Source organism: Oryctolagus cuniculus, chromosome 4, assembly GCF_051225735.1.
Source record: "Oryctolagus cuniculus isolate XC-2025 breed Fujian yellow rabbit chromosome 4, ASM5122573v1, whole genome shotgun sequence".
Classification (NCBI taxonomy): Eukaryota; Metazoa; Chordata; class Mammalia; order Lagomorpha; family Leporidae; genus Oryctolagus; species Oryctolagus cuniculus.
In genome coordinates, this window is record NC_142870.1 from 62,861,093 (window position 1) to 62,888,936 (window position 27,844).

General features: G+C 41.2%; 1 protein-coding gene across 31 annotated transcripts in view; it reads left to right on the forward strand.

Annotated features, from left to right (window-relative positions):
• Positions 1 to 20,372, forward strand: part of BBX (BBX high mobility group box domain containing) — a 285,277-nt gene extending 264,905 nt beyond the window's left edge. For all 31 annotated transcript variants that reach the window (XM_089330703.1, XM_089330702.1, XM_051819091.3 and 28 more), the window contains 3 exons: positions 6,921 to 7,118; positions 9,235 to 9,421; positions 14,536 to 20,372. In XM_089330703.1, the coding sequence (XP_089186829.1) occupies positions 6,921 to 7,118; positions 9,235 to 9,421; positions 14,536 to 14,623 (473 nt within the window). In that variant the 3' untranslated portion in view covers positions 14,624 to 20,372. The remainder of the gene's footprint in view (positions 1 to 6,920; positions 7,119 to 9,234; positions 9,422 to 14,535) is intronic.
• Positions 20,373 to 27,844: the final 7,472 nt, after the last annotated feature.

The following is a 27,844-nucleotide window of genomic DNA, read 5'->3' on the forward strand; positions in this document are numbered from 1 at the left end:
TTTTAAATTGTTTTACTTAGTTATTCGAGAGGCAGAGAGAGAGACAGACAAGAGGGAGCTCCTATCTGCAGATTCTCTCCCTAAGTGCCCACAATGGCCAGGAGCCAGAAACTCAATCTAGATATCTCCAATGTTGGTAGCTTCAGCCATTCAGCACTGCTGCCTCCAGGATCTGCATTAGCAGGAAACTGAATTCAGGAGCCAGAGCCGGGGACTGAACCCAGGTACTCCTATATAGGATGTGGACAACTTAACCTGCATCTTAACTGCCAGGCATTTAGCCCACCCTCGGCTTTTTAGGGGAACTTAATCACCAAGCCCATGTCTCTTGATTCTTGTTCTTTTACTGGAAAGGAGAAAAGAAATTAAAATGCATATGTGGCCTAAGCCACCCATCAAAAATACTCATGTTTTAAAGATATTTATCAAAGTTTGATCACTACAAAGATACTCAAATTTGAGTTACTATTAAACGTAATTGTTTTTGTTTGGTTGGCACAGTTCACATAAGCTACATCTGCTTTCACGTCATTTTACTTTACAGAAAATGCCATCATGATGTCTGTTTCCTGACCTGTTGTTTCACATTCACAACCTCTGTGCAGTGTTTTTTTTCTGCTTAAGTATTGGCAAAGCAAGATATGAATTATGCTCTCCCAGGTTTAAATCTTAGCTATTTTAGAACTACATTCCCTCAAAAATTAATAAATATAAGGCATTAATGAGCTATCAGAGAAATCTAAAAGGCATTTAAAATTATGTTACTCTTTACTTACAATGATGCCACTCTAAACATTTTGTTTTGTGTTTTAAACACTGAAAACTCTACTGAGGTGCCAAAACATGTACAGCGTGGTGGAAAGTGTGCTTACCTAGCAACGGGGAGATCTGGGTTCTAGTCTCAGTTCTACCACTAACTATCATTTTTCAGTAGGACAGATTCTCCGATCTCACAAAGATTCACACTCCACTAAGGATTTCTACTGAGTATGTATTTGAGTCATCTATGTAGAGAAAGAGTTAAATGAAGAGATGTCAGTCGGCGCCATGGCTCACTAGGCTAATCCTCCGCCTTGCGGCGCCGGCACACCGGGTTCTAGTCCCGATCGGGGCGCCGGATTCTGTCCCGGTTGCCCCTCTTCCAGGCCAGCTCTCTGCTATGGCCCGGGAGTGCAGTGGAGGATGGCCCAGGTGCTTGGGCCCTGCACCCCATGGGAGACCAGGAGGAAGCACCTGGCTCCTGGCTTCGAATCAGTGCGATGCAGCCGCGGGGGCCATTGGAGGGTGAACCAATGGCAAAAGGAAGACCTTTCTCTCTGTCTCTCTCTCTCTCACTGTCCATTCTACCTGTAAAAAAAAAAAAAAAAGATGTTGTAATACCTAAATCATAGATGTCATTTTCCCTCTGATGCTCTGATCTGATTGCTATAGTGCCATGAGTGAGTGGGGTGATGCCAGAAGCATGGTATTGTGCATCCCTAAATTTCTGCCTTTGAGTCTTATAAACAGTCCTAAAGATTTAGTAGAAAGAGTTACTATTGGTGATATTTAGTTATATATTTATTAGTGGTGTATATATAATAAAACTTTAAATGTACTTTAAAAAATGCCTGTCCTTTGTTGAGTGTAGAGTGCACATGCTCATTTTATGTGGACGGGAGAAAAGGAATCAATTTAGGCTTCAGAAAATTACTTGTAATTTAAAATGACCTTTTTGGCTATTTGTTTTCATACATACATTTGTTCGAGTGGTGACAATGTGCTTTGTGAATTAACTAGGCCCTTTACTTCATCCTCTCTCTCACCTATGGCTGTATCACTGCTTATTAAAACTTTGCCTTGCAGGGTATAAATATAGAGGGACAGAAAATGAAGGCATAATACAGTATGATTTTGACATGTGTAAGCCATCCCGTGCAAAGGTTAGGCAGGAATTGTTTGTAGCTGATGTCTGCAACAGAAATGTTGATTCCAGAGGCTATGCAGCTGTTCTGCTCTTCCTGACTTCTGTTAACTGGATGACTTAAAGTTTACCATGCTTTCTTTACACCACCCTGTGTGTAATTACCTTGCAATTCTTTTTTTTCTTCTTTCAAAATATTAGAAATCTTTAGGTGCTTAGTAATACATCTGCAGTTTAAATGCTAAGCTTATCATGTGTTTTAAGTATTTTCCCCTACTTTTTGAAAAGTCAAAATAACCAAAGAACTTTTGCATATTAAAAAAAGATTGCCCAAGTCCTAGTAGTAAACGTAAAATTTTCAGATAAACCAAGATCTACCTCTGTCATTGTGTTTCTTTCCACCAAGTTCCAAGTTATTGTATCATATACTATTATGTTAGCCAGAGGTTTCTAATTATATTAATAATGATGATAATTAACACTTAGTTTATAATTTATAGTGGGTAAAATATATATGTGATATATATTTATGTTTTTCACATATATGTTTTGTTTTGAATTTCTTTTTGAATTAAGAGGGGCTTATCAGCCCTAAATAAATGGGAAAGAATTAAAGGTCAGTCAACTCAAGTAGGAAGGGACAAACCAGGACTCTCTCCACTTAAGCACGCGGACCACCACCATTTCCATTTTTGAGGCATGTCTGTAGTGTTTTAACCTTCATTTGATGAAGACTCTTGACTAGGAATCATTATCACATTAGTTTCTTTACAGTGTATAAATCTCATTACACAGGGAAAACTCTGGTTTATGGTTGGATTTCCAAACAGCATCCACAGTGCCCCGTCTAACTTGATCTGTTTTCTTAAATTAGAAATAGTTGCTGTGCAGCAGTCTCCCAGGATCTTAGATAAAGATCATTCATGTGGTTCTTTTTCCTGTGTTCCATTCAGCGTCTCACTGCTGCTGCTGCTTTGGTTCACGGGAGGCCAACCAAAGGCAGTAAGATTCCAGATCTGGCTTTACTCATTGCGGTGCAAGCTTGAATCCCCCAGCTGGAATGAATGCATGACCGGGAGCACTTTAGAGGCCTCCTGGGATACAAGGATAGTGCTGTTTTCCCCTCTGAAAAAAAAAACTTACTCCACGTTTGTGTGCAGTTTGGAAAGCAAGAGCCTCTGATTGCCACTTCCTAATGTGACTCCAGGAGTGAGCTGGCGGTATCACCCTCAGATGATATGCTCCAAGTGTGTTACACTTATTGCTGAGTGTAAAAGCTAGCCCTGTGGACTCGTTCCACAGTGCTCGGGTAGTTCAGTGTTCAGTTAAAAGCTGTAAGAGAAATGACTGATTTGTTTTGGGAGGACAAGGCTTTTCTTTCCTCACATTTCCATTAGTGTAGCATTGTGGGTGGGGGACTGGCTTTGTACACCACGTTTAAAAGGCTTGTTTCCCTCTCTGGGCCCTTTTCAGTGTACTTCCCTCACCACCTGCCCTTTGCTTGCTTGGCCAGTGTTGCAGATTCAGAATCACTGTTTTGTCCCAGACAACTGCTGCTGTGACTCGGCCTCTCCTTCCTTCCCTAATTCTCTGTCTCAGTGAGTCCTTTCTGAACTGTGCACCTGAAGCTGGCCTCCATGTAGACAACCGCACAAAACAGTGTGTTCTGGGGCTAACCCCTGGGTCGAAGCACAGGCCAGGGAACCTTACCTCGTGCAGATCCCAGCACAGTCTCCTTATTTACGTTTTACAAACATGTATCTGCTTGATGTGATAGTTTGGAGGAGACTTCTCAGCAGACTCGCAGTGCCTCCCTTTCTGGGACGTGTGGGAGCTTCCTTCGTGTTCCTGGTTGCCTCTTCCTGATCCACTGCTTTTCTGTCGCACAGTATCCTGACCTCTAAGCGAGTGTCACTGCAGTCTCTGGCCAGCCTGCGTCTGGTCCTCCTGGCCCCCTCTCTGCTGGTTGCCGAGCTTGCCCTTGTCCCTTTGTGCTTTTAGGCCTGCCCTGTACCTCCTATTTGCAATCCCTCTGCAGCCAGGGGCCTGGCTTCTCATTGTGTTTTTACCAATTTATCTGGAACAAACTAGAATAGGAACAACCAATGAAGAGAAATGAAACCATTTGAAAGCTCACCAGTAAGAAACAAAAACAAAAATACAACAGTGCTTGTCAAGGGCATACTGTTCCCCCGCCTTGTGACCCTATATCCAGCTTTAGGCTAGTTTTTCCTTGGCAGGGGCCCTAATTATAACTATGTGGCAAAAACCAACATTATTTTGGGGTTGGGTGGCTCCTTTACAGCTCAGTTCAGCTTTCATCTTTCCTTGATGGAGTTGAGACCCATGGTACCACTTAGTTAAAAATTCAAGAATTGAATTCAGATCTCTATATATTTTATTTCTACTTCCCCAATCCATGGTCTCTGTAGAGATCAGGTAGGTCATCTTTCCCAACTCACATGTCCATTTACTGGTATCTGCGCCTTTGCTTTCTCATTCTCAGTTCTTCTTTCTGTAAGAAGTTTCATCTTTGGATCCCTATTTCCCCCAGTTCTGGCTTTTTCTGGGCAGAGAAAGTAGAAGAGAGAGGCATTAAACTCTTTCTAGAATGTCTATGTGTAATACAGTGGTCATATTTAAGAGGTATACAAAACTTCATCAGTAATCAGAAGGGACAACTGACAGGAAACTAGAAATGTCGAAACTTTTGAATGTGCAAAAGTTATTTAATGCTCATTGTAAATGCTCATTGTAATTCGGATTTTGGTTTCTTATTCTTAAAGGAGGTATTGAATTTTAAGGCTAACGTAGAGTCATGAAACTTCTTTGGAGTATTTCTAAACATGTTATCTTTTATTTTGCTGAGAGTTTTTATTGAATTTTAAACTAAAAAAATCTTAAAATATATACTACCACTGACCCTCTGTTAGCTAAATATTAAATTATGAATAAGTAAATGGCATTACCTAAATTAGGCCATCATTGTAGTCAAAGTGTGACCTGGGTATAGATTTACAATTTAAAAGGAGCCTTTTTTTCTAATTTTTAATTACTTACTCAAAAAAGGTGTTTGGGAGCATTGCCAAATAGTTGTGTTTTGGGTTTTTTTTTTTTTTTTTAAATAGCTGTTATCTTAAGCCTTTCCCCACACAGCCATCTGTTATGCAATATTGAGGTAAGGCCAAGCCACAAATCATGGTGATTTCTGCTTTACATACTTTCTTTTGATGTAATTAAAATTATTTCCCACTTTGGGAATGTAAAATCTAGGGTCAACTTCTTCTTTTCAACTGCCATGATTTCCCAAACCAGAGATTGCATTCATTCATAACCCTCCTTTCTCAGAAATGTATCTAAACCTAGTAGAGAGCTATTTTAAAATTTTCCAGTAAGGCTCAACAAGTACATTTTTTATACCCAGCGTTACTCTTGCTCCCTTTCTCCCCTCTAAAGTCTTTTTTTTCTTTGTATGTTATATGTACTGCTTTGTTGTCAGTAGCATCCCTCAGGCCTAGCTTATAAGTCCCTTTAGTTGTCCTCTAGGTTTAGTTTTCTTGGAGTTTGTCATGTAGACCTTAATTTTCTGAGGCATACTTCCTTGTTCTTGGTCAAAAATTATTCCAGCACCTGTCCAAAGAGATTGGATAATTAAAGAATAGAAAAGCACTTCTTTGCCCTGCCTAAAAACCTTTAGGCTACTTGGAAGTTTAAAAAAAAAAAAAAACGAGCCGGCGCCGTGGCTCAATAGGCTAATCCTCCACCTTGCGGCGCCGGCACACCGGGTTCTAGTCCCGGTCGGGGCACCGGATTCTGTCCCGGTTGCCCCTCTTCCAGGCCAGCTCTCTGCTATGGCCAGGGAGTGCAGTGGAGGATGGCCCAGGTGCTTGGGCCCTGCACCCCATGGGAGACCAGGAAAAGCACCTGGATCCTGGCTCCTGCCATCGGATCAGCGCGGTGCGCCGGCTGCAGCGGCGGCCATTGGAGGGTGAACCAACGGCAAAGGAAGACCTTTCTCTCTCTGTCTCTCTCTCTCACTGTCCACTCTGCCTATCAAAAATAAAAAAAAAAAAAAAAAAAAAAAAAAAAAAAAAAAAACGCTAATCATAAAAATTGACTTTATGTATCTACTAATAAACTCATATTTGCATTTTTTTCTTACTTTTTTGGGGTGGACTCCAAAATGGTGGTTATATAAGGAAGGGCACAAACATTCCCAACCTATTTAAACTGAGAATAAAGACTTTGGTGGCAGGTTACCTCCTAAATCTTGATGCAGTGATTCAGACTGTAATACTGTGCTACCAAATGATATATTGATGTTGCAGTTAGGGAACCTAAAACTAGCTTCTCCGTGAGCTGACTTGACATGCGGGACTTCATTAAATTATCTCACTGAACATGTTCACCTTGTCCTAGAATTCAGTGAATGGGAGTTTCATTTTTGTGCTGTCTTTACCAGTATTCGTCCTGTCCTTACTAAGCAGTCAGTTTGCATAAAAGAAGGTCTGCCTTCACAATTTCTTTTTTGATTAGCCCAACCTGGTGCTTGAAAGCAAATGCCCCAACTATACATGTAAGTTTAAGAATTTAATCTCAGTGTCTTCAGATGAAAAGCAGCTTTTTTAGCTGTCTTCTCCAGAGTAAAAGGCCAAAAGAATCAGCTCAAGACCCGCAAACACTATAGGACTTATGGTCTCTAGGGACTCAGTTTACAGAGATTTGCATGCATTATCCTCCCACCAGCTTGCAAGGACCAAAGACCTAGAAAATATTCAAAGAAAGAGAAGATGTCTTAATCCTCTGTACTCAGTTTATCAAAGCAAATCTAAGAGTAAGGGGTAAGCTTACTTATAAATTGTGGGCAATGTTTCATTTACTTTTTCCATCTATACTCAACCCTCTGAATGCAAACTCCCCATTCTGATGGGTCAGACATTTGAAAACATTTCCTTTCAGGAGCTATGTTGCTGCCTGTGTTTTTGTGTGTAACTATGTATGGTTTCTCTTATTTCAGCCATATTTTCAGAAGACAAAAACACCACAGAGCCTGCTCATAAGGTTAAAAATGCCCTATCCCTTCCCAACACTCCAGAGCCAACAACAATGCAAGAACCGTTGGTGGGCAGCCAAAAGAGAAAAGCAAGGAAAACCAAGATCACACACCTTGTCAGGACAGCGGATGGCCGGGTATCACCAGCAGGAGGTACTCTGGGTAAGAAGAGCTTTAGTCAGAGATAATCAAAACCAGCAAATGACTATAAGACAACTGTGGTTCCTCATTGAAAAATGAGTCTGTTCTGTAGCTTTCCGTAGACTTCCAAGCATATTTATTCTGTTTTAAAATCATAACTACTTTTTCATAAGTATATCTGAATTCCTAGAAAGGAAAGGTAATTTTTAGGACAGTCAGCTTATCATTCTCAGCATGCACAAAAAAACAGTCTTGATTAAGTAAATTCCAGAAGATCCTAGACTTCTAAATATCCTACATGAATCAGTGTTTCTCCAGGGTCTGCTATTCAAGCGTTGACAAGCTAGATTATCAGGTATTCAACCAGTGATGAAGGAATATTTAAATATACCCACCACTTCCTATAAAGCTGATTCAGAACACTGAGTGATTCTAAGAATGCTTTTTTCTAGATTTTTTTAAGATTTATTTATTTGAAAAGCAGAGTGACACAGAGAAAGAGAGGTAGGAGTGGGGGGAAGAGAGAGGGATGGAGATAGATCTGTTGCCTGTTGGTTAACTCCCCAAATGCCCAGAACAGCCAGGGCTGGGCAGATTGGAGCCAGGATCCTAGAACTCCATCCCATGTGGTTGGCAGTGACCCAAGTACTTGGGCCATCATCAGCTGCCTTCCCAGGTACATTAGCAGAAAACTGGACTGTAAGTGGGATAGCCAGAACTCAAGCCAGCACCCCAATATGGGATGCAGGCATCCCAAACTGTAGCTTAACCAGCTGCACCACAGTGCCTGCCCTGCTTCTAGATTTCTTGAGTTCTCTGGTCTAATCCAACCAGTGAATTTCCCCATTTACTGTCATGGCCTGGGATCTATTTCCTGTTTCTGGTGACCTCCATGGCAATCTAAGGAGCCCAACATAAGGAATAGGACAGTGAGTGATACCTACCACCCCCTTCAAAATCTTGGAGTGCCATACCAGCAAGGCACTGGTGGTCTTAGCTGGTGCCTTTCTGCCTTTGAATGCTTCCAGCATTTCGTTTTATCTGATTTGAGCTGATCTAGGTGTTGCCAGAGTTGAGTAGTTTGCTAAGATAGAATTAGAGGAAAATTAGTGAGTTTTGCATCTTGTGTTTAGCATTTTCAGATTGCTACAACTATAAATCATATTAAAGACCCTATATTTGACCCTGTCGACTCCAAAAAGGTGGAACTTTGTGTCTGAGTACCTTCAACTGAGGAGAGATGGGATAAGGACTAAAATCTAGGTGTCCTGCTATTTACTCCAGCAGACTCTATCCCTTTCCCATTTCTACTCTGGGTTCTGTGCTCCGACTTTTATTTGTATTGTTAGATCCTCATTCATTTATGTAATTTATTTTCACCTGCTTGGAGAATGAAAGATTTTAGAAAATTTTCCTTTCACATAGAAAAACATTATAATTTTATGTCCTAATATGTGACATTTATAGTTTTTATCAGTTGCTTTCTATATCTAAAATGATTTAAATCCATGATAAAACAAATCTGCCTGTTGATAATGGCTACATAATAGAGAGTGTATACTCACTTTTAGCAAGTATATTTACATGGCATTTTATCTGTCTCCTCGCCAATGCCAGAGGACCCTTTGTCTTCTTTCTGGTGGAGCTTCAGAACAAAATAACAACTTGAATCCTATTGAGACTGATTAACCTGATGTTTAGGCCATCCTTAGTATTTGTATACCAAATGTTCAGGTTGCCATAATATTGCCTGCTGCAGCTTCATAAGGAATGCTTAGTCGGCTGGCTTTTAAGGGTCTTTTTACAGTGTCTCAAGGCCCCTCAGTGGGGGTTTTATTTTGACCAAGGTTTATTTTTCCTTCTCCTATACAGACTCATTCTTTGACCTGTATAAAACACAGCTTCTGCAGCTTAGCTCCGGGCCGCAGTACTATCCGTCATTGCAAGTTAGCTTAGTAAAAGAGCTTTGTTATTATGGGAGAAGAGATTCTGTAAAAAGCTTCGTGTTCGATGGATAGCACAAGCGAACAGTGAAGAATGTTTGATCTTTTCACCTTGTCTGCATCGTGTCTTCTCTGCACCCTTCTCTGGAGAGAATAGAATGCTCGTGTCTTGATGGATCTCCCTTTTGTTACAGATGACAAACCAAAGGAGCAACTGCAGAGGAGTCTCCCTAAAGCAGCCGAGGCAGACTGCAATGATGAATGCCCACACAACACCGAGGTCCAGGAGACTCGGAGCAGCACTCCAGAAATGCCTGCCGTGTCTGCGTTCTTTAGCCTCGCTGCGCTGGCTGAAGTGGCAGCCATGGAAAACGTGCACAGGTTAGAACTGGAATGGAGAAGCAACACGGAAACCAAATCAGCCTTTCTGACCTGCTTGGTGACATTTTTCACAATGCATTAGCATCCAGATGTGGTTTGCGAGCACTATTGATTATATGAGGTGTTAGAAAAGTCTTTGAGCTAATTAGCAGTGTTGGAAACAGAGGGAACAGAGCTAGCCAGGTATTTTGTATATGTTATCTTGAGCTAAACTTCCTTTCCCTAGAAATTCTGGAGCAGGGAGGCAGTGTTGCCTAACTTAAACTGGATCAACATAACACCCCTGCAGTTGCAAGTAGGGAATCACCCCTGTGGAGGATGGGGTTGGTGGCTGTGGTGGTCCCAGCTGTCGGAAGACAGTGGTTCAGGGGAAAGAGCAGCTTGGCATCTGACTCATGACAGGCACAGAAGGCCAAGATTTTTCTTCAGCCCTCTGTTTCACTTCTGGAGCTCAGTTTTCACATCTTACAAAAAGCATAGTGATATCCCCAAAGAATCACAAAGTCATAAGGATCAGACATGGTCCTGACTGTGAAAACACTTCGAACTCAACAAAGTCTCATAGAAATAATGTTTTCAGTGTATAAAGGGGTATTCTGCTGCTTAATGGAAACTGTAGGAATATAAAAAAAAAAAAACCTTTTGTAAATGCAGGTATTTCATATTTTTATTCAAAATGGATGACCCATGGATGAGGTACTTCATTAGACTTTTAGTCTTTGGTCCAAGAGATCTTGAGACCTAACACAACTTGTGTAGCCACCTGTAGAACTCTGTGCCCCCTTGTCACATCCATGTGAACCAGGAGGCCCCAATGTGAGCTATGTTTGCTTTTTGCTCTTTACCTCTTAAATTGCAGTTCTAGTGCTTCCTCATAGATAGCCCCTAGGTATTTCCAAGAAGTCACATTCCTTTTCATATGTACACTGCAAGTTCTGATAGAAAGTGAGTGCTGACAGATGTTGTTAAAATCCACCAATGTCTCAGAGGAAGGTGATACACAGATACTGTTCCATTCATGGAGTTTTACAGACACATAAATGTGCAGAGAATTTTTTTAAAACTTTATTTTTTTGAAAGGCAAAGTTACAGAGAGAGGTAGAGACAGAAAGAAAGGTCTTCCATCCACTGCTTCACCCCCCAAATGGCCCCAACTGCCGGGGCTGAGCCAAGCCAAAGCCAGGAGCCAGGAGTTTCTTCCAGGTCTCCACATGGGTGCAGGGGTCCAAGCACTTGAACCATCCTTCACAGCTTTTTCAGGCACATTAGCAGGGAGCTGGATTGTAAGTGAAGCAGCTGGGACTCAAGTCAGCACCCATATGGGATGCCAGCGCTGCAGGCCAAGGCTTCAACCCACTGTGCCACAGCACCAGCCCACAAAGAGAATTTAAAATACCTGCCTTAATCTTTCAAAGTGTTCCAGTGAATTGCAAAAATAAGACGTAATGTAAGAATTCAGAGGGGTATTATGATTCAGAGCTCAGAAGAGTTATCCTCGCTGCTGCCTGCATCTCCTTTTCTAACATGGTTACGGTTGTTCCATTGCTCTGTTAACCAGCCTGCCATGATTCCCAGCATGCAACAGCAGAAAGCCACGATAAACCTTTCCATCCCTATCCTCCCTTTCCACCCTGCACACTTGTCAGCCTTGCAGCCACATGGAATCACTTGATCGTATCCAGATAAACTAAACCCTCGCCTTGCTATACCCTCCTCCCGGGACAACTGCTGCTGCCCCTTGCAGCACTAGTCCTCGATTCTCTTCCCCCAGGCCTCCTCCAGTGCCCTAGGCCACCCCTGTACTCTCTGTATGTACCTCTCTCAGACAAGCTGTCCAGAAGATTGTCATCATCTGTTGATGCTTCTGTCTCTTTTCAGTATATTTTGAAAGCCAAGCACTGGTTTTATTCATGTCCCCAGCTTACTTAGACAATTCCTGTTACATCAGTGGATGGATGAACAAATAAATGAGTGAATGAATAAATGTAGTTCTGGAGGTATGACGGCCCATGTTAGGTAGCAGGCACAGAAGCAGTAATGGGAATCAAGGTTCTAAAAGTTCTTTTTTTAATTTCTGTTTAGAAAGAATAACACAGATTACTAGAATGTTACCATCAAACTAACAAGCATTTAGGAAAGGCAGATCATGCTGGAGAGGGTTTTTTCTAACTTTAGCCCTTACCTTTTTTAGTATATCTTTTTATAATGTTTTTTAATATAAAGAGAACAGATTTCATAGGTACAGTTCTTAAAAAAAAATACTTCTCTCTCCCTCAATGTCCCCCTTCCTTCCTTTTTTTAAAAAATTGTGCAATGACATACTTCCAATCCATTCTGTCATCACAGGCTTAATTCACCACTAACCAAAATATTCAGCAAGTAAAAAGTAGGAAGACCACAAGTACTTACCTCTTAAAGCACATCTACCAGCCAACCCTTGGGTTACAAAATAATTGTTACTTAGGCATCACCTTGGTCCATAATTTAGAGAGTAGCCCATGGATTTAGTGGTAGAAATAGATACGTGCATAAATGTGTATATTTTAAAGATTTATTTATTTACTTGAATGCCATGTTATACAGAGAAAATAGGCAGAGAGAGAGCTCTTCCCTCCATTGCTTCACTCCAGTGGCTGCAACAGCAAGGGTTGGGCCAGACAGGAGTCAGGAGCTTCATCTGGGCCTTCCACGTGGGTGCAAATGCCCAAGCACTTGGGCCATCCTCTGCTACTTTCCAAGGCAAGCACATAAGCAGGAAGCTGGATCAGCAGTGGAGTGGCTGGGATGAGAACTGGCATGCATATGGGGTGCTGGCGTTGCAGACAGCAGCTTAACCCGCTATGCCACAGTGCCAGTCCCCTGGGGTAGAAATATATTATCCATACTTTTGCCCTGAAATGTCTAACATTGGGTTCAGAAACCCAACATAGAAAGAATTTTACAAAATGCAGGGAGTTGGAAAAACCTTTGTTAAATGTCTGTTTACTAGTGGTTTTTAAGGAGAAAGGCTCACTAAACTGAATCCTAAAATTAGCCCTCACAGGTGTGATAAAAAGTCCCTTTTTGATGATAGTGCAGACACTTAACTTACCAAGAGCACACCAACAACTCCTGCCTGCGGCCAGATTTGAACTGAGGATTTTGCTTCTTGCTCTATTCTGCTGCCTAAGCAAGCATCAGTCACGCCGTAGAAAAGCATGGAGCATCCTGGCTGACTGCCCTGCCAAGAACACAGGCCATCAGTTGCCTGTGCCACGTCACTCCTTGCTGTGTTGCTGTGAATTCCTTGCCCTCTTCCAGGGAAAAGCTGGGCTTTTACCTCTGTTCCTCTCTATTTCTCTTGCTCTCTTTTTTTCACACTATACTTTTCATCTTTTACTTTCTTCCTCCTCTTGCAATACTTACTAAGCTTTTTTTAAAATGTTTAATATTACTAGATATATAAGCTTAAGGGTAAAAAATAGCATTTTAATTTCATCTTTGTTGAACAAGAGTTAAACATGTTGAACAGTTTGTGCTTATAGCATCACTACATGGATAAACAGATTAATCCAGAGGTTTGATTATAGTTTTTCTAAAATCCTTAAGCATCTTGGGCTATTAAATGGTCATCAGAGTCTAAAGCCCCCAAATGTCATCATTTGTCTGCATTCTTTTTTCCATGAAGACAAGCAGGTATAGTTGTAAAGCAGATACTATTTGAATCTTTAAGTAATCTCCTTTAGTTCTGTGTACTCTGAAGAATATACTATATGGAAAGGTCAGACCAATGGAAATATTGCTGTTACTTCACATTAACTCAGCTGAGTGTTTTGCACAACAGACTTGTGTAGGGGACAGAGCCTTGTGTGTGCTTTATCTCCACTTGGCAGGCCTATTGGCAGATGTCTAGCACCTATCTAAGCCTGTCTTTTAAGGATGAAAAGCTCTGTAGACATTGCAAGAAATTTTGAAGAGTTTTCTCATAATTACAAAGTAAATTGTTTCTTATTACAAACTACACAAAAGCTGAATGAAAAATCGCTACGTTCGGCATAATACAATCCACACGGCAGAAGTTGCCATGAATTTCCTGGTCCTGTCTGGATTCTGGTCCACAGAGGCCAGGTTTTCTTTTTTGTTTGTTTTTAAGATTCATTTATTTATTTGAAAGGTGGAGTTACAGGAAAAGGGAGAAACAGAAGAGAGAAAGATCTTTTATCTTTTATCCCCTGGTTTACTCTGCAGATGGCTGCAACAGCCAGGGCTGGATCAAGCCAAAGCCAGGAGCCAAGAGCTTCTTCCCAGTCTCTCACGTGGATTCAGGGGCCCAAGTACTTGGGCCATCTTCCACTGCTTTTCCCAGGCCTTTATCAGGGGTCTGGATCTAAAGTGGAGTGGCCAGGACATGAACTGGCACCCATATTTGATGCCAGTATCAGAGGCAACAGCCTAGCCCACTACTCCACAACACCAGCCCCTGGGTTTTCTTTTAATCTGAAATTCAGCATCAACATTTGCCTCCTTCCCCACGTATGCTCTGTGTACCTAGGAGACCCTTTTATTGGGGGTGAGGGGGTGGTTATTATTTCTTCACTCAGTGTTCACGTTTCATTCATTTAGAATCACAGTCTTTTCCTACTGGTTATGGCTATGCTTGCTCTTAAGTTTTATATTGAGTGTGTTATTATATATCTTAACAAATGAGACTGGAGGCAACCAATTATTAAGGGAGAGCTATCCCCTGGGAAAGTCAAGGAATGTGTCATTTTTAGCACCTTCTAGTTAAGAGGAAGGTAGTTGTCCCAGAATTCCTGTCTTTTAAAGTTTTGCACTTCTTAAGAAGTTGCCCCAAATCTGTTAGTGCTTCAAGTTTCATGTCCTCATAACAGAACAGAGATTATGTTGAGCTGTGTATGAGAGCCACTGAGATAAAAACTTTTAGGAGGGAAGAGTGGAAGGAAAAGAAAAGAAACTTTTAAAGGGACAAAATAGTCTTGATTAAATGGCATAAGTAACAGCAAGTCAGCAACAGCTAATAGACAAGATACTGGAGAGCTTTCACTCATTATTCAGCATTCTTCTATCTCTGATAACATACCTTGAATAAGTGATTTTTTTTTCTTGTTTTGCAGAGGTCAGAGATCAACTCCGCTCACCCATGATGGACAGCCAAAAGAAATGCCACAGGCTCCTGTACTTATTTCTTGCGCTGACCAGTGAAGCGCCCTTTAATTGTAAAACATTGTGCTTTACCTACTACCCTAGCCTTGTCTTTACCAAGGGATGCTAGTGAGTCCATGTGGTGGAAAATACAGACTGCAAACAAGTGGTTTTATGCCCTACATGGTGGCCCAGATTCACTTGAAGCAGAATTTAGCATCCTGGGCCAGTTTGTTCTTTCAGAACCCAGAATCTTTGAGGGTGATGTTATCTGTTGATAATGAGCAGAAGCAGAACGAGCCTGGAGCTTTGCTTTCTATTGAAGGCTTTTGACGGTAACAGGTGGTAACTTGGTAAAAGGCTGCCTTTACTGTAGTTCATCCAGCATCTCTTTTACCAACAGAGAGTGTGAAACTAGTTTCATATATTACCTAGTTATTCTTTCAAAACAAAACAAAAAAAAACAAACAAAAAAAAAACAAAAACTGACGCACTGCACTAGTTATTATTAGATATTCTTAGTCTTTTTTGTACATGGAGATTTAAGTTCTAAGATGGTTTATATAATAGGTTATACCTACATTTATACTGTAGAATAAATATTAAAAAGCCTGTTCCAGAGACTCCCAAGCAGCACGGGCAGGCAGATGTACCATTGTTAGCGGTGTATGCTCGGCCTCGTGGTCCATATATTCTGCACTTTTATATTTGCCACCAGAGTGGTAGTTTGCTGGCAAAAAAAAAGAAAAAGAAAAAAATTACAATTCTTACAATCTGAATTTTTTTCTTAGCCTTGAATGACCAAGAAGAATTTGCTTGGGGCAAATTGTGGCAAATATTTTCCCAGACAGGGGAAGAGTCCTGCAGATTACAGAATATTAATGTTTTCATGCCTTGAGGATTCTTTTATTTTTACACAGGGGTCTCAGTGACCATGGATCGTTCATACAAACAAACAAAAAAAAAAAGACAAAAATATTATTCAGAAGTGACCTTAGTATTGCTTCACTATTCTAAAAACATTGAAGACACTCACTTCATATGGACTTGGAGCTACAGACCTTTCACATTCATAACAGACAGACTGGACGGGTTGCAATTGCTATGCACAGCCTAATGGCACCGCAGGTTTTTAGAGCCATTTCGAGTTTGTATTGTGGAGGAGGTATTGTATACATGATGAGGGAGGTGTGCCTGACCAGAGTGGATCTCTCAGTTGTAGATCCACCTGCAACTTTCTGTTTCCTTTTTGTGTTTTGTTGCTTTTGAATATAAAACCAACCACACATATGCCAGTGCCAAGTGGATTAACTGGCTTAGAACATTGAACATATTGACTTAACCACCTGACGTTCACAGTGTCTGGTTTCCTAGCAACAGATGCAAAGTGATAAATCAAAATTAGTCAAAGGCTACAGATTTAACAGGGTATTTGTTCCATAGCACAAAGTATTTCCCCACTCTTGCGTCACAGCACAAACTACCAAATTTTAATTATTGGATTCCAGCAATAATTTTTAATGGTTTTCAAAACTGGCGGAATTTTGATAGAGCTAGTTCGAGTTTGAAGCTTTTGAATTAGATCTCTAAATGGTGACAGTTTACATGGTTTTATCTAGCTTTCTTATTTATACTTGACTGAATTGTAATGATGATTTGTTTTCTAATTGTAATTTGACCTAATAGCCATACAAAAAAGTGACTCTAATAATACTGACTAGGTTTAGCTTTTTGTGGTTGTAGATATTACTTCAGTTTCGGTGCTGGAAAATATGTACAACATACTAACAGGATTGGAAAAAAAATAGAGTTATTTCTTTTTTCAAAGCAGGCAAAGGGCAGCAAGCATTGGAATGATGTCCTCCAAAATGCATGTTCCTTATGGGGATGAAGGAAGAAGGAATTAGTAGAAGGTTAATCAGTGGCTATAGCTTAATCCCATTCACAGAGAAATAAATCGAGTGAGCAGCCCCAGGCTTTAGCATAATATTTTTACTATGATGCTCTTTTATTAATATTTTCTAAATTTCAAAACAAAAGTAGATGTCTGAAAATTTCCGGGTCCTGATGTTGGTGGCTGTTGGAGTTTTGGACCACATGCTAGCAGAGATTTAAAAATTATAATTAGCTAAAATCCAAAAAAAAAAGTGAAAAACCAACAACACAAATGGTATGGTGCAGAACATGCATCTTGACAATGGTACTAACTTGTTATTCTATAGAACACGGTAGAATAGATCTATTTTTGCCAGAGCACCCTCCTCAGTCCTCCGATTACATTTCACTGGAGTTCCTTAAGAGATTGCTGTATATTCATGGGACCTTTTTTTAAAATGAAGCAAAACAGAATATTACTTTTTTCTATGTGATTAATATCTTACTTGACCTGCTTTTCCTAAACCTCAGTGGCTTTTCCCTTAGTCAGGGGTGGGGGTGTGAGGGCAACTTCCTGGATATGACTGTTTTCAGATACTTTAAAACAAAACTTTTTTTGTAGAAATGCTTAATTTTTGAGCAGTTAGGCTCTGAGAGTAGCAGAAATCCTGCAAAGCTTTATAGTTCCTTAGGCGCTCACCGCATCATTTCTGAGTGAGCTCTTGATTTCCATGATAGTGCTTCTCAGGCCCTGAGTCTTTTGGAGAAGGGGGTTGGCGTCTTCAGGTGATGACGTTGGTTAGCACAAATATTTTAGGCCGATATTGTAGTGCTCGTCCCATCCCCCGCCCCCAGTTACCATTTGTCATTTCATTTTTCTCATTCTGTTTGGGGAAAAATCATCCTATTGCTATGGTGTGTACTTTAATCTGCCAGCAAACACCATCCACACTAACATGGGTCCCACAGCATCCTCGAGAGAGAGTTGTTGCACCTTATGTATATCTCAAGCAAACCAAAATCGCGTGCTCTTCTGCTTTGTGTTATTCTAAATTGTTGTATCATATCTTTCTGAAACCATTCTGAATTTAGTTGAAATTACCAATATTTATGCTTTCAATCTTATTTTCTGGATTCAAACCTGTATATAAATCTTTTGGAAAAAAAAATTGTCCTAGCCCTTCTCTGCGATGCTGGAAGTAGAAGATTTCGTCTCTGATGGAGACGCAGTACTGTTCCAGTTTTCTATAGCCTTTTATTTATTTAGTTACTCTGGGTATTTCCTATGTAATTTTGAAGTGTGTAGAGTTTATTGTAGTAAGTGAAGCTGCAGCTCTAAGAAGCTGAGTGAAAGAAAAAATACTGTAAGACATCCTTTAAGTTTTTATTTGTTTGGGTACTGTATATGAGATCGGGAAAAGGAAAAATGTCCCATAGCCACATTGGAAATACAGGTTCTTGTCCCCAGATTAGCTTAGTTCCCATTCTTTAGATCCAAATTATAAATTCATGAAAATCCCTCTCGAAGGATAAATCATACTATTGTAATTCTGACAGTCTTTTCCCCACAAATCAGAAATTATTTAATTCTGTCAGATAAGCTCTCTACCAATGCCATGTCCTGAAGCCATGCTGAAATAATTCCCACCTTATCATTGTTGCTCTGGTTCCTGCCGTTAAAATTGCTGGAGAATAAAGTAGTGATGGAACACTAGGAACAAAAGGAGCATCTGAGCAGGTCTGACGACGTGGAACCCAGCCTGTTCGGCCCCTGTCATTTTCTTAGTAAGTCAGATGCTTCTCTAAGTCAGATAAAAATTTGTTTGCACCCTGCCATCTTTGGCTCACCATACAGAAAAGTTTGCACCTTTGTAAACTTTCAAGCCAATTATTAATTGTTCAGGACGGGAGTAAGCTGAAAACTGAATGACATGTTTTGTGTATAGGGTGGGGTGGGTGGGGAATACCAAACAGCTGTGTTCCAAGCTTGGCATTTGGCGTTAATGTGAAGCAGTGGGACCATGCTGCCTGCTATACTACTGTATGAATCGTCAGTGTTCTGAAGACCAGCAGCTGGAGGCTGGAGCGTGGCGTCCACCCAGCAGAGGAGGAGCACCACCGCTTGGTCAGGGAAGGCCTGGAGTCGCCGTTGGTAAAGGGAGTGTTGGGGTGCGTGTGATGCTGTTGGAGAGTCCCCTTTGATTGCACTGCTCCCCAGAGCCCTCACACAAGGCCAATCCTCATGGGCTACCTCGGCTTGCAAAGTTCATTTCAGTAAGTCCTGTTTCAGAAGTTTGTCTTTGTTTTGCTTCTGCCTTCAGTGCCACTATTTTTCACTGCAGTGTTTTGACTTCACAAACGGCCTTCTCCAGAGAGAACAATGTATTGCTGAAAATGGGCAGTAGAAGCAAATGCTAATATTACGTTGGACCTATAAAGTATTCAGAGTGACTGCTAGGTGGAAATGAAAATGTAGCTTTCCCCACATAGGTCCTTGTTTGGCACCTTATAAGAAGTGTACTAATTGTTCATTAGGTCTTGCTTTTGTTTATACAACCATTCCCAAAGAATTTGGTTTGAATTTTGTTTTTATTTGAGTTTGGGGATTTTTCATAATTCTCATATTTAGATTGACTAACAGCATACTTAACAATAAAAGAGAAGCAGTTGTTCAGTTCCTCTTAACCAGATATGTCTGGTGAAGTATTCAGGGTTTGATGGACTGCTTGGCTTAGTGTGGAAGTGATAGCTAAGTTTATTCTACTCTGTGTTAAATGACTTTGTCCTTTTCATTGGGGACATTATTCTTCCCCACATTTCAGAACAAAGAAGCAACAGACGAGTGAGTAACACACAAGACAAATACGGTTGACTCCCTCATACATCTCCATCTGTCTGTGCTATCCTTTCCTTCAAAGATAAACAGACACATTTTTCTAAAATTAAGAGGTTTCCTCTTGTGGCCAAATTTTTATCTGTGATGGTATAATTTATACTAATAAATTGAGAGGCAACCTTGTAGTTAAAAGTTCGACGGCCACCGTTTTCTCTTGCAGTCAGTGCTCAAAACTGATCGTGGCCTCGGTTGATTTTTATGCATAGAACGTGTTATTGTGAACATTACTACACCTTCCAAAGACTTCCTGATAACTTAGGCCAGAACTGGTTACTGAGTAACAAAGATCTATTTCAATGCCTCCAAACCCTTCCACCCTGCGACTCAAATCTTACCTCACTAGCTCAAACCTAAACCACAGAGACGCGCAGGTTTCATGAATTAACACTGATTTCGCGTTGCAGCCCACCGGAAGGGGGCCTCACGTCCCTGACACCTCACATTAACGTGCCTCGGCTCTAAGAGTGGCAGAACAGGGGTAGGGAAGGTTTGTGATCTGGAGCTCAGCAACATTTTTTTTTTTTTTTTTCATTTCATTAGCTCTAAACACGTCTCTTGCTCTCAGGAATTTGTCAATAAAAGATTAAAACCACCTGAGATTCCACCAGATTATGAACTTTTCTCATAGGTTTGAATTGCTTCCTTACATGTCATAAATTAACCGTAGCTTCATCTGACCGCCAGGTCTTAAGTCTGTTGACAGTTTCAGCATGACCGAATTGCTCATGTTTTTAAATTTTATTTTATTTTTTTTCTTTGCTTTCAGAAATTGGCTTGGTTCTCTTTAGAGTTGGTGTAAACATGCCATGTAATAAATGATTTCCACTTAATGGTACAACAAAATTATTGCTTTCTTAGATGTATGTGTAGTAAAAGTCAATATACACATTTATATAATTTCTTTATTCAAAATCTTATACCTAATTTGATATTTCTAAAAATTGCACATGTAAGTCATGTGTATAACATGCTAAAGTACTTTAACTGTGATCTTAAAACTGAATAAAAATATTTAATAAAAATTTGAAATATTTTAAAGATATTATTCAAATATATTTATTTATGCTCACACTCCCAGCTATAGGTTTTATACCTACCATTCACTGTGTTCACTACACACAGGAGGAAGCAGGACTTCAATAAATATATATCACCCATTCCAGAACACCGAGTGATAATCTCCCCCTAGACTGTGTTTGCCTAAGATTCACCACCATCTGTGCAGCCATGGCTGCCTTTTCCAAACACGCGGAGTGGAGGTGAGCCCAAGAGAAGAAAGAAGAGATGCTCAGGTCTAGCACTTGGGACGAGAGCCTTTTGGGACATCTCCCTGGGAAGAATGATCTGAACAAACCACTCTTATCCCAAGCTGCAGCAAAACGATTAAGACTATACCCTCCGTGAAAGCCCAGCCCTCAAATATGTGGGATATAATATTCCTGAGCCTTAGATTCTATGTGTGTGTATTTGTGTGTGTGTGTAGGTGTATGTAGTTTCCCTAAGAAACACACAGTAATTATCAGTCTTTGTATTTAATCTTCAAGTTCTGACTCCACCCACACGTTGGTATGGTTTGGTTTTGTTTTTTACTTCCATGGACCTCACTTCATTTATATAAATGATGTTGGTGATAAAACCACCTCAAACCATTGCTATGGGCATGAAAAAAATAGATATGAAAATATTGGTGTGGGGCTTTGTCTAAATGCTCATTAAATGACAATTGATGTTTTGATTCCAACCCTAAGGCTAAGTATATTCAAACCTTCAAAATAAACTTGTAGGATCCTGGTGCTTAGAGATCTCTTTCAGGAGATTTGATGGTATAAAAAATGCAGACTAGGTTAAATTCACAGCAGTTAACTCATATGTGTCACTCAAGATTTTTCTATATACTTTTTCTACCTAATGAATTATACAAGGTACCCCAACACACTGCCTTTCCATTACTGACAATAAAATGTGTGTATGTAAGGAGGTCCATCCCAAGGATGAAGATCCTGGTAGAAAGTCAGTAGCAGAATAGACAAGTGTGATTTTATGGTCCTATATGTAGTATACCATTGCATCTGTCCTTTTAAATAGAACATGAAGTCTTTTTCAAGAAAAAAAATGCTGAATAGGAAGCTACAACCAATACTATAGACTCCATTCCATACATACTAAAAAATTAACACTGAAGGAGACAAAAGTCATTCATCATAATTTATCATAAACTTTTTAAAAAAGGTTTTATTTATTTATTTGAGAAGTAGAATTAGAGAGAGAGGGAGAGACAGAGAAAGATCTTCCATCTGCTAGTTCACTCCCCAAATAGCTGCAACAGCTGGAGCTGAGCCGATCCAAAGCCAGGAGCCAGGAGCTTCTTCCGGGTCTCCCACACAGGTGCGGGGGCCCAAGGACTTGCGCCTTCTTCTACTGCTTTCCCAGGCTGTAGCAAAGAGCTGGATTGGAAGTGGAGCAGCCGGGACTCGAACCAGCGTCCATATGGGATTCCAGCACTGCAGGCGGAGGATTAACCTGCTGTACCACAGTGCCAGCCCCTATCATGAACTTTTTACCTTTTTGAAATTACAGAAATTTTCAAATTAAGCAAAAGAAGGAAGATTATTATTTTGACCACTATGTGTCTATCACCCAATTTCAGGGAGTACCAACGTCTCTCTAGTTCCTATTTAATCTATAACCCACCCCATTTTTCCCTTCTACCTCATGCCTCTACCCTGGAAGATAGGCACAGCCCAGAAGCATTTCATCTTGATTGCTTCAGATGGAACATTTACAGGTGAATCTTTGAATATGCACAAACTTTCCTTTTTTTTTTTTTTTAACGTATTTGCCTCCTCACCACTCATTGTCCAGAACAAAAAGAAAGGAATGAACTTAAAGAATAGAGGTGGGAGAGTAAAGGTCATTTGGAATTAACCACCAAGATCAGCTATCTCTTTACCTTTTTTGTTTCCAAAGATATTTTAAAACATTCATTTATATGAAGGGAAGAGTAACAGATCTTCCATCCACTGTTTGACTCCCCAAACAGCCGTAACATCCAGGGATGGGCCAGGCTGAACCCAGTACACTGGCACTCCATCCAGGTCTCCCACACAGATGGCAGGGGTCCATGGACCTGGGCCATCTTCCATCACTTTCCAAGGCACATTAGCAGAGAGCTGGATCAGAAGCAGAGTAGCCAGGAATTGAACCTTAATGAAGTGCCAGTGTTGCAAGCCATAATGCAAGCTCCAATATTTTTAACGTATTTGTTCAAAAGGAGCCCTTATGATGTCTTTTTTTTGGGGGGGGGGTCTCATTTTCTGTCATTTCTTTTTTCCAGGCTTAAATGACTAAAAAAGGCCCAAGGGCTAAAACTTCTAATTGTGTGTGTGTGTGTGTGTGTGTGAACAGTATGTCCTTACACTTGCCCTGCAACCCAGTTCCCACTGCACTTTCATCCTCCCCCACACTTTGCAAGAGTGAAAATCTACTGGGGGAGTAGAGACAACATTTTACATGAGCTATGAAAGGCAAGTTGCCTAAGATTAAAAATCACAGTCCTAGGTCAGCAAGGCCAGAAATTAAAGCATTATGTGAAATCGCTTTCTGGAAGAGAGAAAATTAAGACTCAACTTGAAGATGCTTTACCCTAGGGAATTTCACAAAAGTTCTTTTTGTAGCAGAGTTCTATGTCAGAATAGAAGAAGGTGAGGACTGGAAGTCTCTGATGACAGGAGTGAGAGGGAGCGTTGTGTAAACAGGTCTCACAAATCATGTTTAGAAGTCAAAATGGTTTTAAGGCCAGCATGAAATATATTCAAGAAATATGTTCAGCTGTTTTTCCGGATCGTGTTTATAATTGGCATCAATGTCCACATGCTTATAAAAGGCCTATTAAATACAATGCATATCTTCCAAAAATAAGCATAGGAAAATAAGAATACCTATAAGCAATAGAAATAACACTAGTAGGGGGTGGTCACCCCCTACAGTAGTGATAGTGTGACACAGCTGTTAAACCACCTGGTCCCCCCACATCCCATTCTGGAGTGCCTGAGTTTGAGTCTCAGATTCCCCCTCCACTCCAGCTTCCTGTTAATGCACACCCTGGGAGGCAGTGGTGATAGCTCAAATACATGGGTCCCTCCCAACCATGTGAGAGACCCAGATGGAGTTCCGGGTTCCTGGCTTTGGCCTGACCCAGTGCTGACTGTTGCAATGTTGAGAGAGTAAATCACTGAAGGATTTTCTCTCTCTCTCCTCCTTTCAAATAAAAAATTTTAAAAAGGAAACTTAATAGTAGGTGCAAAACCATATAATGATTTGCCATATTATTTGAAACATCCATTGAAATACAATTTAATAGGAAAGCAGAATTGATTTAATAAAAAAAATCCTTCCAGAATGTAATCCTTGAGATAAATACTGGGAAAATGTAGATATTGTTTTAGAAAATGAAAACGTTTTACTTCTCATTCTATATCCTGTCTTGGGGATTTAGCAGTGTGTTAAGAATACATTTAAGGGCAATATTTGCACATGAATACTTGAATATTTAAAACCTTTTTATAAATAGAATATAAAGTATTTGACACACTGATGCCAGCCTCACCTGCATTAAAACCTGTTATATGTCAATCAAAATCAAAGCTGTATTGTTAGGATAAAATTGCTTACAAACAGTGTTTCATTCCACTCCTCTGCTGCTAAGCCCATGGGATATTATTTCAACTCATTGCCCTGGCTGCACAAGAGTTCTCCATTACTCACAGATCATATGGTCTCAAATTGCTTATGGCATGCTCCCCTGACAGTAATCCACTCACTCAGCCAGTCTGCATCGGATGCCTACTGTGTGTAAATACCAACAAGCCAGGCTTCTGGGATGTGTCATCTAGTAGGGTTAGAGATGGTGTTGAAATGCAATACAGAGGAGTTTGGGATGGCTGTCTAGGACTGTCAGGAAGAAACGACAGATGAGCTCGTTGGGAACTTGATCATCTACAGTTTGAAGACTTGAAGAAAGAAAATGGGTATGTGCTTCTGTTCTACATTAAAAGTTTTATTTTTAAAGCTCTCTCGCAGAAGAGATTTTGGCATAAGGAAAGAATGAACTGCGGAAGCAGGGACACAGAGTTGCAAGCTGACAAATCCATGACACAGCCTTTGGGGAAGATGCGTGGTGCCGTCTGGATTTCCTTCACGTACGTCCTGGGCCATGGAGCCTCAGAGCTGTGTTGATTCCAGGACTGAAGTCACTACCTGCTCAGAGAGCACACCAGCCACAGCCTTGGCAGAACCCAGTGCTATTTGAAATCCTAAGGTCAGGAAGTGCAGCTGAAGCATTTGGCCGTAGACTTAGGTAGTCCCGGTGGCTAGATAGTGCGATTCCCTGGCTTCTTTTTCTTTCTCTTCTTGCTCTACCCTTCTTGGCTCACCGTGGTTCCAACTCTTGCATGTTGGCTGAAATTTAATTTTTTCGATCGTTGAATTTTTCTTCAGCAATACCCTTCCCCCTAAAAAAAAAGCTATTTTAGATTTCCCTTTCTTTTTCCTGTCTTTCTCCCCTACGAGGAGATGGCATATTTTTATGGCTGGGTGAATGACTCAGGAAATCTGTAGCCAGGGGATTCCTGGAGCAAAAAGGAACTGCTGTGAAGGATTGTCCTTTTTGGTGTGTGCTGCCCCCACTTCGTTTTGGGTCCAGCGTGGGCCTGTGCACCTGCCTTTGGTGATCCACAGCCTTCGCTGCCTGAAGGATCAATATTACAGTACTCTGCATGAGTACTCTTTGGGAGCAAGGGGGGCTTTGTATATAATGTTTAAATATATATATTTATATATACATTATACAAATATATATATGTATATATATATATATTTGAAAGGTAGATTTACAGAGAGGCAAAGAGAAAGAGAGGTCTTCCATCTGCTGGTTCACTCCCAAATGGCTGCAGCAGCTGGAGCTGGGCTGATCTGAAGCCAGGAGCCAGGAGATTCTTCCCAGTCTTCTATGTTGGTGCAGGGGTCCAAGGGCCTGGGCCATCTCCCACTGCTTTCCCAGGCCATAGCAGAAGCTGGATCGGAAGTGGAGCAGCTGGGACTTGAACTGGCACCCATATAAGATGCTGGCGCTGCAGGCCAGGGCTTTACCCACTACACCACAGCACCAGCCCCTGTATCTACTTTTTAAACTGAATATTTAGGCCGGCGCCGCGGCTCACTAGGCTAATCCTCCGCCTTGCGGAGCCGGCACACCGGGTTCTAGTCCCAGTCGGGGCGCCGGATTCTGTCCCGGTTGCCCCTCTTCCAGGCCAGCTCTCTGCTGTGTCCCGGGAGTGCAGTGGAGGATGGCTCAAGTACTTGGGCCCTGCACCCCATGGGAGACCAGGATAAGTACCTGGCTCCTGCCTTTGGATCAGCACGGTGCGCAGGCCACAGCTTGCCAGCCGTGGCAGCCATTGGAGGGTGAACCAACGGCAAAGGAAGACCTCTCTCTCTGTCTCTCTCTCTCACTGTCCACTCTGCCTGTCAAAAAATAAAAAAAAATAAAAATAAAAAAATAAACTGAATATTTAGCTCCATCTGCCCAAATCAAAAGCCTGTTTAGAGACTGATAAAGGAGTTATCTTCACCCTGGAAACATCTGCTTTAAGAAACCAGATCATCTCTCTTAGATATGCAAACAGAACTGTGATTTATGTATGAATTCAGAAAAGTTTTAGAAATTAAAGGATCTAATTTGAAGTTCATCAGGCATCTGCCTATGGCCCAAAGACAGAGTCAGTAAAATCCATGTGCCCATAAGATTTATTTTTCTAAAAAGATTTATTTATTTATTTGAAAGTCAGTTACACAAAGAGAGGGGGGAGAGAGAGAGAGAAGTCTTCCATCCTCTGATTCACTCCCCAACTGGCCACAACGGCCAAGCTCCACCGATCGAAGCCAGGAGCCAGGAGCTTCTTCTGGGTCTCCCATGTGGATGCAGGGGTCCAAGGACTTGGGCCATCTTCTACTGCTTTCCCAGGCCATAGCAGAGAGCTGGATTGGAAGTGGAGCAGCCGGGTCTCGAACCCCACGCCCAAATAGGATGGGGCGGGTATTGCAGGCAGCAGCTTTACCCTCTACTACTGCACAGCGCCAGCCCCACCCATAAGGTTTCATTTGGGCTTCCTCTCTCCCACTTCCAAAAGACCTGACTTTTGAGTGGGTGACACACACAGCAACATCTCCTGCAGGAAACCCACACTGGCGTGTGTGCAGAGGAGGGAAGACCGCTACGTGCAAACACCTCCACAAGCCCACACAATCTGACACTTAGAATTCTAGCCCAAATGTACAGGGATGACTATTAACTATAGTACATTCCAGCCTACAACACTGAAATTGGAACAAGACCAAGAGGGTTTTTTTTCTTTTCTTCTATATATGGGCATTTATCCACGTGAGTTACTTTTTTGGGTTCCCGTTTCACTCCTACCCACACATCCAATATTCCATATGCCTTCTTTTAAACAACAAATGGTTTTCTGGTCCGGGTGTGCATTTTCCCAAGTTGCCTTTGCGTGACATTCTAGCCTGCTGCCACCACTGCCAACTCCACAGCCAAAGATCTATTTTAGATAGACTTTGGCCCAGCTTTGGAGCCTACCGCGGAGAGCAGCCACAGCAGTGACTGGTGGTGGCTAGACGAAGGAAGTCACGGATTAGCTAATGAATAAACTTTCCCGCGGTAGAGCAGGACTTTGCTTGCATTCAAAGGCAAGGCAGAAGCAGCCAGGAGGCAAGATTCCATAGCAGGCGGATCCCGGAAGCCACCCTAGTCGCTGGCTGCGCAGAGTACTTGTTCCCAACCGTTCACCTTGCCCTGCGGAGCAGCACTGGTGTTGGAACAGAGCCGGGGTTCCGAGAGTAGACGGCTACAAATGAGCAACGCGAGTCACACTTCTCATCCCTTTTCTTTTTTTCCTGGTCAATTCCATTTTGAGGTTCCAGCTTCTTAATTTGAATGTTAATTTAATGTAAGCTTGTCGTAAGCCATTTTGTCATCTGAATTTACAATGTACACGCACAGTTCTGAGTTTGATGAATAGGCAGAAAGGTGACCCAATTTCATGTAAGCAATGGACTGTGTGCCCAGCACAGCGGTTCCACCTTTCACTGTCGGGCAGCTTCAGTTACCCTCAGCCGATGGAAGTCTGAAAACTATTAAATGGGAAAATCCAAAAGGAGGTTTTGTGTTTTAAGCAAATTTTATTACATCATATTGTCATAATTATTCTATTCTATTATTGTTATTAATTTCTTTCTGTGTCTACTGTTATTAAACTCTCACTGTGTTTTTAATCTCTTACTGTGTTACTTCCAAATTAAACTATCATTGGTATGTACGTATGTATACAGCAAAAGCCTAGCATATGTAAGCTTTGGTATTACCTATAATTTCAATCATCGCTGGAAGGAAAATCTTGGAATGTAGACCCTCCTGCAGACAAGGAGGGAGTACTACATACAAA